The sequence below is a fragment of the Castor canadensis genome, chromosome 3 (genome assembly GCF_047511655.1).
Source record: "Castor canadensis chromosome 3, mCasCan1.hap1v2, whole genome shotgun sequence".
In the NCBI taxonomy this organism is placed as follows: Eukaryota; Metazoa; Chordata; class Mammalia; order Rodentia; family Castoridae; genus Castor; species Castor canadensis.
Window position 1 is genome coordinate 7754677 of NC_133388.1, and position 15892 is coordinate 7770568.

Sequence of the window (15892 nt, forward strand, 5' to 3'; positions counted from 1 at the left end):
TACCCTGAATCTTCTAATTCCTTAGAAACAAAATGCTTTTTTTGGGATTTGTGGAAAGGGACATCTGTATGAACAGTAACACCACCTCCAGGATGCAAGCTGACTGGTGTCACCACACTGGGCTTGTGAGTGGTACCTGTCGTTTGATGGAGACCAACTCCATGTCCAGCTGTCTGAGCACCGTGGTAGCAGCAGTGGCATTGGCAGAAACAGCCTCCACGTCTTCTTGAGAGAGAAACATTCCTTTTGGAGGTTTTCTTTTTGCTCTATTTTTAGCTTGTGTGCTATGTTTTTCTTTTTTGACCTGAGGAACTGTCTCAGTAGGGGGCACCTGCATGATATACATATTTGATAAATGAAACTAAAAAACAAAAATGTCAAGTTAATTGCAATAGCATATGTCATTAACATGTTCCCCCACACAACTAAGACAAATACCATGCTGTATTCTAATTACCATCTACAAATTTTAATGCATAGTTAGCAGCCAAAAAACTGTGGCTATCAGATTTTACTAAACACTTCAAAGTGTAATGTTTCCTTGTGGAACAAAGAACATTCTTATTCTGTCTCTTTAAGCCTCTCATAGTAACTCATACAGGAAGGAAAAAATTCTGTATTTTCCTCTTGTGAGTTTTGTGGTTATGTATTTATCTACATGACATACAGATAAGTGAAAAGAGAGCAACTTTATCTTAATAGCAGTCTCTAGCAATACAGATGACTGTATGACCATAGGCAGGAGAGAAACAAAAAAAAAAGAGAGAGACCTGTACTTAAATCTTTCCATTAAGAATACAAACTTTAGGGACAGGTATGATGGCTCATTCTATAATCCCAGCTATTTGAGAGACAGAGATCAGGAAGATCATGGTTCAAGGTCAGCCCAGGCAAGTCAGAGAGAACAAGTAAGCTGGGCATGGTGGTACATGCCCACAATCCCAGCTACGTGGGAGGTCATAAGTAGGAGGATTGAGGTTCAAGGCTGGCTCCAGTCAAAATCACAAGAGACCCCTACCCTCAATCTCCCAAAATAACTAAAGTAAAAAAGGGGTAGAGGTGTGGCTCAAGTGGTAAGAAAAAAGAAAAAAAAAATTAAAAAACCCAACAACTATGACTTTTTGCTCATCGGTTTTGTGGAACAGCACTTAGCTTTTAGAGCAATTTATTTAATTTGCTATTAAAGAATATGTGCTATCATTTAAAAAGACATGACAACCACTGGTTTTTTAAAGTGCTTTCTCTAAAACCAAAAGTTTCAGAAATACAACATAATAAAATCTTGTCAAGGAATGGACTGTCTTACTGGTAATCATTTTAGGAAAAATAAGTTTTCATAACTGTTCATTTTCTCATTTTGTTGGGGTAACATCATGGATAAAACTGAAAATAAGTTCAGGTGGCTTTTTGCTTTGTGTTTTTAAAGACCAAGATATAAACAGACAATGTAAACTAAGACAGTAATGTAATAAGTAACATATAGCAGTGTTAGTAGGTGATATACCATGTTCTGTGTGTTACTTCAGTAGACTAACCTACTGACCACTGTCTGTACTTTTTAACATTTTGTATTTAAAAGAAACTAATATTTAACCAATTTTTTAATCAGAAATTGTGCTACTATATATACATAAATAAGAGTTACAGAAAATGACATACAGGCAAGCCTTCTCTCCTTCTTTTAAAATGTTTAATTGAAAAACCTAATAAAACAGAGCTTACAAGACTCCAAGTACAATGTCATTTGGCAAACACTCTATTTCAACTGAATTAGTACCTTGTGGTTCAAGCACTCCTGTAAAACACTGGAAGATAACCAATTTCTAGTTTGGTGAATGTATCAAAAGAAGCTTTAAAAATGCCTATTCAACACGTGGAAGCAACAACTCAACTTCCAAACATTACTTCTAATGGAAAACGCAAGTGCACAAGTATCTCGGTATGCGACCTGAATGTATTCAGCACTGTTACAGCAGCAAAGAGCAGGGGGAGTAAGCGAGCTAGAAAGCCACAGAAGATCAGCAAACTCAAATTTGAAAGATTCATATTATGGAATAATACACAGCTAGGCATACAAATATATTTGACATTAAAACATTTTCAAAGTAGTAAATTTAAAAAGTTGTGAAAATTACATGTAAGATCCCCCTTTTATTATTTATAAAAAAGTGAATAGATTGGGCACATTTTACACAGAAAGTTGTCTGGAGAGTTACCAAAATGTTAACAGTGTCTGTTGGTGCTTTTTCTTGTCATTTTTGGTGATACTGGGGGGTTGAACTCAGGGCCCTGGACTTATGAGACTGATATTCTACCACTTAAGCCATGTCCCAGCCCTTTTTGCTTTTTAGTCACTTTTGAAAATAGGGTCTTGCTTTAGCCTGGAGGGCGGTTCTCCTATTTATGTTTTCCATAGAGCTGGGGTGACAAGTGCGCCATGTCTAGCGTTTTCTAATGCCACGGGATGAAGGGAACTTTTGGGTTTGGCTGACCTCAAACTGCGAACCTCCTGTGTAGCTAGGATTGCAGGTGTGAGCCACCAAGTCCAGTCAACTTTCTTCTTTTTGTTTAGCTCTATTTCCTATTTTGTAAAAACATGTATCATAGCTATACTTATAAAATATAGATATGTCTAGATCCTTTCGTTTTTCCACGCTTAAAAACTAACTGATCATATATGATGGAAGATACAGAACTCTTTGAGAATTTTACTGACACCATAGGCTTTGTATTCAGAAAAACACCAATCTGAACACACATAAAGGTCATAAAGAATTGTGGGGGCTCATGAGCCTCTTGAATTCAGAGTCTAAAACAATCTCTGTGTAATGATTTTTAATTACACAGATTAAGTAGTCACCACATCTGTGAGGACTGACATGGCTCACCTTGTGACCACACTGATGTTTCTGAGTAGCACGAGTTTTTACTGAGCCCATCAGGTCCCAGAGGTTACTTTAACCTCAAGACCCAGTGTGTGCAGATCCCGGGCAGTGGCAGTTTAGACAGGCTGGGAGGAGTTGTAGAACAGCAGCCCACCTTCCTAACACCACTCTCCTGCTGACTTACAGAGGACATGACATCACAGGCACAAACCCTTTACTCACCAATGCTACCTTCTCCTTTAAGGCTTCCATAACTCATGATTCCTGGCAAACAGAATTCTAAGGTCTATATAAAGCAAAGTTGGTATTGTTTAAAAAGTCCTAAAAGGACCTTTGTACATAGCACTTAATATACTAAGTAGAATACAGAAGAGGAACTTTTACTTGTGAAAATAATAAGGAGCTGTATTTGCCTAAATGATACTAGGGAAAAAGATACCTCCTTTTTGCTTTCCTTGTTTTGATCAATCTCAATGTCAATGGGGTTACTTCCATTTGTTTCTTCCAGTTCATCCTCACTGGAAGACAAGAACAAGTTACTAAAAGGTTATTCTGTATTAATTCTATTTCATATAAAAATATAAGCACCAGCTGATTTAGTGACAGATTTAATATAAAATTACTCTATACATCTTCAGATTGCTGAGACAAAAACATTTATATAATTCAAATAGAATAACAACTTCATAGTTCTTTTAGTCTCAATTATGAAAAACTACTACATAAAAGTAAGTTTCCAAGTGCCCAAAGCAGGTTTAGAACACTTACTCTACACTTGTCAAGTGTTTTCCTTCAATTCTCAGCTGAAATTATCAAATATAGAAGATATTTACTTTTTGCCCCCATAATTATCTACATTGGAAGACTAGGACATGATCACTCAACAAAACAGCAATTTTGCAATGAGTTCCAGTGCATTGGTAACAAACCTGGCAACAGGTAAAAATCCATTTTCAAGTCCCATCTTTCAACTGATGGACACACAAAGACTGAGGCTTTTGGTGGACTGAGTAACAGATTTTTCTTTTTTTCCCGCCCCCCCCGGGTACTGAGGATTGAACTCAGTGCTTCATGCTTGCTTGGCAAGCACTCTACCACTTTAGCCAAGCCCCCAGCTCTGATGTTTTAAAATTATATATATGTGCATATATACTTGTGTGTATGTATTTGTGTATACACACACACGCACACACACACACACACACACGTAACTGAATGAATAAAAAGGAATCAGGAGGTGGACACAGGGAGAATATGGCTTGAGGCCAGTCCAGGGAAAAGTTAGTGAGACCTCCATCTTAATCCCGACTATGACACAGACAGAAGAATGAGGATCATGGTCCAAAGCAGGCCGCTGGGCAAACAAAGAAATACTTTACCCCAAAAAAAACAACTAAAGCAAAAAAGGGCTTTGAGGCATGGCTCAAGAAGTAAGGTGCTTACCTAGCAAGCTCCAGAGCTGAGTCAGAGCCACTACTGCTGGGGGGTGGGGGGTGGGCCGCGGACTAGCACTGGCACAGCACTTCAAGTGCTGTTGCCTGTGTAGCTAGGAACTCTGTCTTTAAAAATGAGGCAACATCATCTCACAGAAGCCAGGTGACCTCCTGGGCTGTCCAGACAAACCCAGGAGCAGTGTGATGGCACAACACGAGTCTTTAGGACCAGCCTCCACTGTGGCTCAGGAATCCCGCAGTGGAACTTGCCTACTGAGCAGCACCTCTTCCCTAGTCTCCACTGAGCCTCAAAGGAATTCTAGCCGAGGACAGTGTGCAAGAGAACTTGAGGCTCAGGGAATTTTGCTAGAGTCCTTACCATTACTTTCACAGGCAAGTCCTCTGGGAGCTCAGTAACTGCTCAGGTGCAACTACCATCACAGCCTTGTACCCATGTCAGTCCTGTCAACGTGAGGGTGCACATGGGATGGGGGACGTACAGCAGTTCTGAGCACCAATGGAGGAAATGCAAAGAGAAGCACCTGGGTGGTGCATAATCAAGGATACCCAATCCAGGTTGGTGGAGTGGCTCAAATGGTAGTGAGCCTATCTAGCAAGCACAAAACCCTGAGTTCAAATCCTAGTATTGATCAAAAAAAGGGAAAACCAACCCCAATCTATTTTAACTGATTGCTGTTTAATTGCACATGCTTGTAACAGACTCGATTTATAATTAAACTAAAGCTAACATAAAGGAAATAAAACTTAATCTAAATTTATTAAGAGTACCAATCCCTAAACAGGCCTAATCATACACATGCAGAAGAATACGCACATGAATGAAGGTTCTAGGGGCCAGCCTCTTCATATCTATGCCTACTGTACAGCTGGGATTCTAGCTGCACACCATCATGCCCAGCTTGTTGGTTACAAGGGGGATGAGAGTGGCGGGGGGGCGGTTTCACTAACTTTTTTGCCCAGGTTGGCCCAGAACTCAATTCTTCCAATCTCCACCTCCCAAGTAGCTGGGATTTACATGTGTGTGCCAGCAAGCCCAGCTTTGTTGATGTTAGTTAGCATCACTATGAATTTACACTTGGGCACAAAAGTATGAATTTTCCAAAAGTGATACTCCATTCTCAGTGTGTTCTCACATGTTATATTTCTTTATGAGTAATAATAAAATACTGTCCATGCAGTTCACTGTCCATTTACTTTGTACTGTTAATCTCTGAAAATAATGTATTATAGAAAAATGTGGAGAAAACAAATTTTAAAGGCCATCTATATTTCTGCCACTCTAACACAAAACCCTCATGTAAGAGCACTGCTTTCTGGACTTGAAGCACCTTCCGTTTCAGTTGAGAAGGCAGGCTTGGGGAAGAGGCATACTGAACTAACTGAACTTGCCTGGAGTATGCAAGCAGAACTTTCAGAGCTGAGCCTAGAGCTCATTATGAGTGAAGACATGGCCATTCCCACTGCTCTCTGCTGTGTGTACAGCTGAGGAGGAGATAGCTAAGACACAGACTTTCTGACTAAAGCTTAATGGGTTATCCTGAAAACTGACATCCCCAGCGCAGCCAAAAATAAATAAAAAGGGGGAAGGGAGAGGAGGAGAGGAAGAGAAAAATCAATGAAAATAATCTAACATCTTTTTAAGAAATTAAAAATCGTTTCTCCTTCTCATTCTCACAAGACAGATTGGTTAAAAAAGAGAAGAAGGAAACCTAAACTGAATTCTTTTTTAAAACAAAACCAAACACATGTCAAATGAATACTGTATTAACATACCAAATAAATTTCAATCTACAAAACGAGAGATTCCTTTCTATTAAAAGGAGTCAACTTCAAGGGGCAGAAAGAAAAACACGTTAAAGTTCATTCATTCCAGATTGAAGCTCACTGGCCTCAAGAAGCCTGGGGAAGAAAATTTCTCAGGGAAGCTAACTCATCAGCACTTAGGGAAGAGTACTTGTCTAAGTCCTGATTCCACCAGGCAGAGCTGGAGAAATCCAGTACTCCCACCTCTTCTCAGAGTGCCTTGCAGCATTTAAGGTGAGCAACAACCCCAGCAGCACTCTCACCTTTCCTCCCGCTCCCGTTTTTGTTTCCGAGCATGGCGGTCCATCACGCTGGTTTTAGTTCTTGTCTTCTTCCAAGAGTAGTAAAATTTCACGAGACTTGCTATAGATTTATCAGGAAGCTAAATGTAAAAAATGAGCTAGTTTAGATTTGAAGCCAACTTTCACCACTCAAATGTCTTTAGATGTATTTAATAAGAACCACTCTTACATATTCAGAAATGTCTTAATTTACAACCCTTTTTTTCTGATAAGGAAAAAAAAAATCAACAAAATATATTTCCTATACAATGCATTTTTAAATTACTGAAGTTTGTCAAACTTGGCCAATAAAATATCATGAAGTCAGATTATGATTTTTTTTTTCCATGTAACCATTTCATTTATGTCTTTTAGGCAGTACAGGGATTTGGACTTGGGGCCTCAGTCTTGCTAGGCAGGTGATCTACAACTTAAGCCACACTCCCAGTACTTTTGGCTTTAGTTATTTTTCAGATAGGGTCTTGTGTTTTTGCCCAAGGCCGGCTTCAGGCCATGATATCCCCCTACCTATGGCTCTCACACAGCTGGGAAAAGGCCTATCACCAGGCCCAGCTTGTTTGTTGAGATGGGGGAGGTCTCACTAATTTTTTGCCCAGACTGGCATCAAACTGTGATCTTCCTGGTCTCTACCTTCCATGTGTGAGCCACTGTGCCCAGCCTAATTTTTTAAAATTAATTTTAACATTTAATGCAAATATCAGAAAAGTTTTCAAGTTGTAGTCTACCAACAGCTTTTTAGAATGTAAAAAACAAGCAAACATTCTCCAGACAGACAGACAGACAGACAAGAACCAATGATGCCCCTTCTGAAAGGATAATCCAAAACCCTTTCTACTGGTCTGATCCTATGGGAGTCCCAACAAGAGGTACTGAGACGGAGAGAGGGGAGAGTTCGCCAACAAGCTGCAAGTTATAACTGGAAGCCTCCCATCCACAGAGAAGCACTGGTGATCTGCTCTATTCTAAAGGAATCTATATTAAAAATAGGAATATTTGAGGCTCAGGATGGCGACCCTATCTCTCACACATGCTACTTACCATCTGTTGGATTCTGTGAAATGTTTTCCCATGAAAACTAAAGGCCTGCTCAAATAAGACCTTATCTTCCACAGTCCACTCATCTGGGAAGGGGGTAAAGTTGGGTAGATCAGCCAATGATTTTTCAATATTATGCTTATGCCAAAAGAGCATCCCAAGAGCCTAGAAAAAAATGGTATCAGCGAAATATTAGACCATACAAGTAACTGAATGAAGCACTAAAACAGAAGACTGGTGGAAGAAAGCACTTGTGGCCTTATACCCCAAGAAATGAATACATACCTGACTACCGTACTGCTAAGTGGAAAACACTCATCTTCCTCCTATTCCTAGGCAGGCGCTCTACCACTCCACAGCCCTTTTTTGCTTTAGTTATTTTTCAGATAAGGTCTCATGTTTTTGCCTGGGGGTTGGCCTTGGACCACACACCTCCTATTTATGTTCCCTGAATACCTTGGATTATAGATGAAAACCACCATGCTTGGCTTGTTGGTTGAAATGGGGTCTTGAACACTGTCTTCCTGACATCTACCTCCTGAGTAGCCAGGATTACAGGGGTTAGTCATCATCTAATTTTTTATTATGATAAAACAATAAAAAAGTACTGAATATTTTCATAATGTTGTACAACCATCACAAGCACTCACCTCCATTAGCTCTGCATTTTGTAGAACTGAAATTCTGTGCCCACTGAACAATAGCCCCCATTCCCCTGCAATTGTCTCTGCCCCAGCTCCTGGCACTGCCATTCAACTTTTTGTCTCTATGACTGACTACTCCAGGCACTTCACGTAAATAGAACTATACTGTATTTTTTTTGTTTTTGTTTGTTTTATAGATGGGGACTCGAAACATAGCCCCACCTTGAACTGGAGATCCTCCTGCCTCAGCCTTCTGAGTGCTGGGATTAACAGGTGGGAACCACCTACACAGTATCTGTCCTTTTTGACTGGCTTATTTCATTTTTTTGTTTCTGCAATACTGGGGTTTGAATTTAAGGCTTCACACTTGCTAGGGAGGAGTCCTACCACCGGAACCACTCCAGCAGCCCCTTTTTTGTGTTGGGTTTTTTCAAGATAGGGTCTTGTGAACTATTTGTCAGGGCTGGCCTTGAACAAAGATCCTCCTGAGTAGCTAGGATTATAGGTGTGAGCCACCAGCACCCAACTTGTAACTGGCTTGTTATTATGTAGCATAATGTCCTCAAAGTTCATCCATGCTATAGCATATTCAGTTTGCCTTCCTTTTTCAGGCTGAATAAACTTCACTGAAAGTTGATACCATATTTGCTTATTTATTCACCTCTTTAGTACCTGCTTTCAATTCTTTGGGTGTATACTTGAGCGGAATTTCAGAATCACATGGTAATACTATTTTTAATTTACATTCCCTAGAGTGACTGTCCTTGTTTGTTTCGTATAATCTATTATAAGATTTAAAGTCTATTTTGAACCAGGCATGGTAGTGTACACCTGTAATCTCAGCATTCAGGAGGCAGAGATAAAAGGATCACTAGTTCTAAGCTAGCCTGGACTACATAGTGAGGCCCTCTGTAAAAAGACAACCAAAAATCTGTTTTGTCTGATTGTAGTATAGTCACCCCTGCTCTCAGGTACTATTTTTCTAATCATTCCATTTTCAACCTACCTGTGTCTTTGTCTCTATACACAGTGTATACTGGGACTGAGTATTTTTACCTGTCCTGCAAATCCCTGTCTTTTGAGTGGAAAGTGTAGTCCATTTATTTTAAAGTAACTTCCAGATAAAGAAGAACCTACTTTTGTCATTTAGCTTTTTCTATAGGCTTTTTGCCCCTCACCTCATGCCTTCCTTGGTGTCTAGCTGGTTATTGGTTATAAAGTGTTTAAATTTCTTTCTCATTCCTTTTTCTTTTTTTAGTGGTACTAGGTTTTGTTTAAACTCAGAACCTCATGCTTGCTGGGCAGGCACTGTACCACTTTAGTCATGCTCTCTGTCTTCGTTTCCTTTTGTATACATTCTGTAGCTTTTTTTTTGGATGTACTGGGATGTGAACGTGGGGCCACTACTTGAGCTACACTCCCAGCTCAGACAATGATCCTCCCACCTCTACCTCCAAGTGGGTGGAAGCACAGGTGTGAGCCACTAGTCCCTGGCTTGTTCTTTGATAGGAGGTCTAACTTTAGCACATGCTGGCCTTCAACAGAGATTCTCCTATCTTTGCCTTCCAAGTAGCTGAGATTACAGGAATGACTCACCATACCTGGCCCATTCATTTTTTCTTTTAGGTATTTTTTTGGGGGAGGATGGACTGGGGTTTGAACGCAGGGCTTCATGCTTGCTAGGCAGGTGCTTTACCACTTAAGCCACTCTGCCAGCCCTTTTACAAGGTGGGTATTTTTAAGACAGAGTCTCATGAACTATTTGCCTGGGCCAGCTTTGAGACACCATCCTCCTGACCTCTGCCACCAGACTGGCTAGGATTACAGAAGTGAGCCACTGACACCTGGTTTAGTTTTGGTTTTTTGAGACAGGGGCTTATTACATACCCCAAGCTGACCTCAAACTGTTTATCTTCCTGCCTCAGCCTCCCAAATGCTGGGATCACAAGTGTGTGCCACCACACCCTGCTCTACAGCTATTTTCTTTGTGGTTACCACAGGGATTACATTTCAGATCTTAAACCTAACATTCTAACTTGAATTTATACTAGAGTAGTTCTGATGATAGAAAAACTCAGCTCCTTAAATAGCTATGCCACTACTTTCAGTTGCTGACAGCATAAAATTGTATTTCATAGCTTGTATGCCAAAAAGTTAAGTTAATAACTCTTTTACAGGCATCCGTCTCTAGTATCAGCTTTTCAACGATTTTTTTCTACTGTATAGTCTCTTGAAGCAAATAAAAAACAGAAAGTGCAGTTACAAACCACTGCTCAGTAACACCAGCTTTGACAACTGTCCATGTATTTACCTCAACTGAAGTTGTCATTTCTTCATTTGGCTCTGAGTTACATTCCAGTGTCATGAGTTTCATTCCCCTGCAGGACTCTCCTAAGCATTCCTGGAGGGCAACTCTAGAGGTAATGAACTCCTTCAGTTTCCGTTTATCTGTGAATGTCTTCATTTCTTTTTCATTTCTGATGGACAGTTCCATCAGATACAGGACTCTCTCTCTGTCTTGTGATGGTGGAGATGGAACGCAAAACCTTGCGCATGATAGGCAAGTGCTCTACCACTGAGTGATACTCCAGCCCAGGCATAGGAGTCTTGGTGCCAGTTTTTCCTTTGAGCACAAGAGTGTATCAGACCACTGTCTTGAGGACTTGAGTTCCTGATGAGAAATCTGATAGCCTTACTGAGGATTCTGTGTATGTGGCAGATGGCTTCTCTCTTGCTGCTTCTAACATTATCTTTGTGGTGGCTTTTGAGAGCTCCATGCTGTGTCTCAGTGTCGCCTTACTTGAAGTTAGTTGGGTTGCTCTGATGTTCACGTTCATGGATTTTATCGTCTTTGGGAAGTTTGGACCATTTTTTCTTTAAAAGTCTTCTCTGTTCTTTCAATCTTCTCCTTCTGAAAGTCCCATTCTCCTTGATGACATCCCAAAGGACCCTTGGGTTCTATTCATTCTTCTTAAATATTTTTTTTTTTCCTGCTTGTTCTTCAAACTCAGTAATTTAAGTTGTGCTGGAGTAGGGCTATAACTCAGTAGTAGAGCATTTGCTTTCGCAAGCAAGCAGGAGGTTCTGGGTTCCATCCTTTGCGCCACAAACAATAAAATAAATTGTACTATGTACAAAGTTACTGATTCTTTCTTCTGCCTGCTCAAAACTGCTTTAGAGTCCCTCAAATAAAATTTTCAGTTCAGTTATTACGATTTGTAGCTCCAGAAACTTAAAAATTCTTTTTAGGCTTTTCCTTTGATATTTTCATTTTGTTCATACATCATTTCTTTACCTTTCTTTATATCTTTACATCTTTCTTTATATCTTTAGTTCTTTGAGAATCAGTAAGAGAGAACCTTTTTAAAGTAGTTTGACCAGGCACAATGGCTGTCACCTGTAATCCTAGCTGCTTGGGAGGCAGAGATCAGGAAGACTGTGGTCTGAGGCAGGCCCAGGCAAAAAAAAAGTTAGCAAGACCTTATCTCAACCAATAAACTGGAGTGGTGGTATGTGTCTGTCATCCCAGGTCCAGGCCAGGTAGAGCCTATTCAAAAAATAACTAAAGCAAAAAGGGCTGGAGGTATGGCTCAAGTGATAGAGCACCTGCCTAACAAGCACAAGATTTAGGTTTTTGTTTTGTTTTGTTTTTTAAACTGGGTGAAGGCTGGAATGTAACTCAATGGCAGAGTTTGCCTGGTGCAAACAAGGTCCTGTGCTACCATGTCTTTTTCAGGAACAGTTTCTGTTGCATTTTTTCCCTTTCAATGGGCCATACCTTCCTGTTTCTCTTATGCCTTGTGATTTTGTTGTTGAAAACTGGATATTTGAATTTAATAATTTAGCAACCACGTAAATCAGCTGATTGCCCTTCTGCATGGTGTGACTTGTTTTTGTTATTACCATTCCTTTTTAAAAGTTGCAATCTGTCTGTATGCCAAGGATCCGCCTGAGTGGTAACTTCTCAGGTCTTTTCTAAGCCTACTTCTTTGTCAAGCCAAGTACAGCAACTTCCTAATTTTCCCTTATATGCGGTTGCTTTTGAATGCTCTAATCTTTTAATGTCTGAGAGGGGAAAAGGAGAAAAATGAAAGGAGATACAGAGGGAAGGACACCAGCCTTTGTATCTCTTGGAAATCACTTCAGTGGAGGGAGAGGAGTTTGCAACAAGGGCTCTGGCCTCCTTGCCTGCTCTCTCTGATCAGAAGCAGCAATCAGCCCTCAGAACACAGGTCTCCACAACTGGAGGACAAGGTGCTCTTCTGCCCACCCCTGCTGTGACAAGCTACATGCAAGTTATTCCAGGAACACATATATGGCTACTGCCACAGGGCTACAGATGGGGGTGGATAGCTGCTACCCTAGCGTGAATGGAAACTGTACATGCTGCAAGTCTTTAGAGACCCCAGAGTCCCCAGTTACATCACACATACTCTGCAGTGCAATTCTTGTCTAGATAGGGAGACATAGACTCCCAGAGCATCCTATTCTGCCACTGTTTCAGAATCCTCTTGTCACATGCCCTTTTATATAGTAATTTATTTATCTCACTAGCCCTGTAAATTCTGTTATCTCTATGTCTCAAATTAGAACACGGAGGCACTGAGACTCTGAGTAACTTGCCAGCTGTCACAGAGCTAGTAAGTGGCAGAAGCACAAAGACAGCTAGTAAAGTACTGAACTTTTTTTTTTTTTTTTGGTGGTGGTACTGGATGTTGAGCTCAGTTGCTTCACTCCTGCTAAATAGGCACGCTACCACTTGAGCCATGCCTCTAGTCCTCTTTACTTTGGTTATTTTTGAGATAGGGTTTCACTTCATGCCTGGGCTGGCCTAGAAAGCAATCCTTCTATTTATGCTTCCAGGTTGCTGGTATTATAGACATGTACCACTGAGCCCAGCTTTTATTAAGATTGAGCCTCTCAAACTGTTTGCCCTGTTGGCCTTGAATCTTTTACAGGCATGATTATACCTCTGTGTATAAAAGGACCAAGGAGTACAAAACCAATTATTCTGTTACTCTTTTACACAGACACCTATCATATATAGTTGTTTTTTCAGTTCAGAAAGGGAAAAAATACAAATAGGTGAGATACAAATTAAAACTAATGAAAAATCTACTTTCCCATAAAAGTTTCCTGTATCACAATTCTAAAGTAAAAAAGGATCATGCTAAGTAATTGTCTAAATATGAAAATAACCAAGACCAGGTTCCTTAAGAATTCATAAATATATTGGGCAATCACTAATACTATTTAAACATTTTGAACAGAATGAAAAACTAATGGTTTTCTGAGCTAGGGTGTAAAGTTCATGAGTAGGGTCTGGAAAAAGAAAAACATACATTTTGGCCCTTTGAATGATTTGGGAACTAACTTAATATAATTGGCTTTTCTGAAAGTACCTTCAATGACTAGGACAGAGCAATTAAAAGTAATGCCAAACCTAAATCCAACCTAAACCCAACCTAAACCCTAATCATTAGTATCAATGAGAAATGCTGGTAACTCACAGCTGTAAAAGAGCTAAATTAATGGCATGGAAAGCATTAGTACCACTTACTGTGATTAAACACCAATTAGAAATAAAATCATCATTACTTTTTTTTTTTTTTTTTTGACGTATTGGGAGGTTGAACTCATGGTCATCTGCATGCTAGGCAGTTGCTCTATCACGTGAGCCAGGATTCCAGTCCTTTTTTTTTAAACTTGTTTTTCAGATACAGTTTTGCCCTGGACTGCAGTTTTCCTACCTTGAGTCTCCCTTTAGCTGGAATCACAGGTGCATAATACCATATTCAGCTTATTGATTGAGATGCGATCTCACTAACTTTTTGCCAGGGCTGGCCTGGAGCCACAATCCCCCAATCTCTGTGGAGGAGCTGAGATTACAGGCCTGGCTATCATTACATTTTTGTAGAAAAATAGATCTGTAGGTTTTGTTTTGTTTTGTTTTTTAGTGGTACTAGGGTTTGAACTCAGAGCCTCATACTCACTAGGCAGGAGCTCTTATCACTTGAGCCAACTCTGCCAGCCCATTTCTGTGGTTTACTTATCAATGTTTCAAACAACAGTGAAAGAAAAACCTTAGTCAAAGTTTTACAACCTGAAAGTGATTCAAAACAATGAATATTAAACATGAAGCTGGGCACTGGTGGCACACACCTATACATCTAGGTTGAGATCAGTTCGAGGCCAGCCTGGGTAAATAGTTTGTGAGACCCCATCTCCAAAACAGCCAATAGCAAAATGGACTAGAGGTGTGGCTCAAGTGGTAGAGTGGTTGCTTTGCAAATGTGAAACTCCTAGTTCAAACCCCAATCCCACCAAACAAAACAAAAAAACAACAGGTTCATGGTGCGTGCCTATAACCCCAACACCCAGGAGGCCGAGAAAGAAGGATCCCAAGTCTGAGCCCAGCCTGGGCTGTACAACAAGTTCCAGACCAGGGCTATATAGCAAGACCCTGTGTCAAAAAGCCAAACGAAAACAAAGTCAGAAAACAGTGTCCTATGAACAGAATGACGAACAAAACTCATACTGTAATTGGACTTTAATCACAAGATTAAAAGCGAGTGCACACAAGGGAGATAATGAGGATAGGTAAGACACCTAAAAAATTAGCTAGCATTTGTTGCCCTCAATGCAGAGAAACTAAAGCAGATACCTTAAAAGTAATTGAGGCCAACAGGAGAAGGGGAACAGGAACTAGAGAAAAGGTTAGATCAAAAAGAATTAACCTAGAAGGTAACATACACACACAGGAAACTAATGTGAGTCAATTCCCTGTATAGCTATCCTATCTCAACTAGCAAAAACCCGTGTTCCTTCCTATTATTGCTTATACTCTCTCTTCAACAAAATTAGAGATAAGGGCAAAATAGTTTCTGCTGGGTATTGAGGAGGTAGGGGAGAGGGAGGGGGCGGAGTGGGTGTAAGGGAGGGGGTGGGGGTAGGGGGGAGAAATGAACCAAGTGTTGTATGCACATATGAATAATAAAACAATAAAAAAAAAAACACATACTGTAATGAAAAAAACATTACAGTCCAGAATCTGACGCCCTTATGCCCACTCCATTAAAAACACAGTAGCTGGAGACCAGCACAAATGCACACTGCCTTTCAAATCAGAGGAGTGGCATGAATACTTACCTAGAGCAAGAAAAAGATATAACACTGCCAGTTGCCAGTGAAGAAACACTGATACTCAACCCAGATTAAAACATTTCATGGACTGGCTGTAAATCCCATTCTTAACAACAGAAAACATGCCATTACCTGCTCCATGTTGTACCCATGCTTCTCTTTGGCAATGGCGATGTATTCATCCACTAGAAAACAGGAGAGACCAGTGAGCAGTCTGAGGACAACACAGTCCACATCCAGTAGAGCGGACATGTCTGTTTGAAGCCTGCCTCACTCAAGATGGGAAATGAATTATACAGTTGCAAAGCAGAATTATACTGTGTATCTTGCATATATAAATTCCACAGAGAATGTCTGGGTGAATACAATCAAGTATCAATCAGCAGTTATCATCATGTGGTATAAGATTATGAGTGTTCTTTGAAAGAAAAAAAAGCCTTGGTTCTATCTTTTTTTGGTGGTATTGAGATCTGAATTCAGGATCTCATACTTAGCTAGGCAGGCACTCTATCACTTGAGCAACACCTTTGCTTTAGTTATTTTTCTGATAGGGTTGTGTTTTGTCCTAGGTTGGCCTTAGATTGCAATCCTCCTACCTATGTCTCTCATGTAGTTGGGATTATAGA

General features: G+C 40.2%; 1 protein-coding gene across 4 annotated transcripts in view; it reads right to left on the reverse strand.

Moving 5' to 3' along the window:
* The window catches only part of Rcor1 (REST corepressor 1), a 121114-nt gene that overhangs the window by 18605 nt on the left and 86617 nt on the right, over positions 1-15892 (reverse strand). For 3 of the 4 annotated variants that reach the window (XM_074067116.1, XM_074067117.1, XM_020167375.2), the window contains exons 4-8: positions 15399-15451; positions 7483-7644; positions 6406-6524; positions 3325-3403; positions 137-331 (exon numbers count right to left, since the gene is read on the reverse strand). In XM_074067116.1, the coding sequence (XP_073923217.1) occupies positions 137-331; positions 3325-3403; positions 6406-6524; positions 7483-7644; positions 15399-15451 (608 nt within the window). The remainder of the gene's footprint in view (positions 1-136; positions 332-3324; positions 3404-6405; positions 6525-7482; positions 7645-15398; positions 15452-15892) is intronic. The other variant, XM_074067118.1, reaches the window with a different exon arrangement.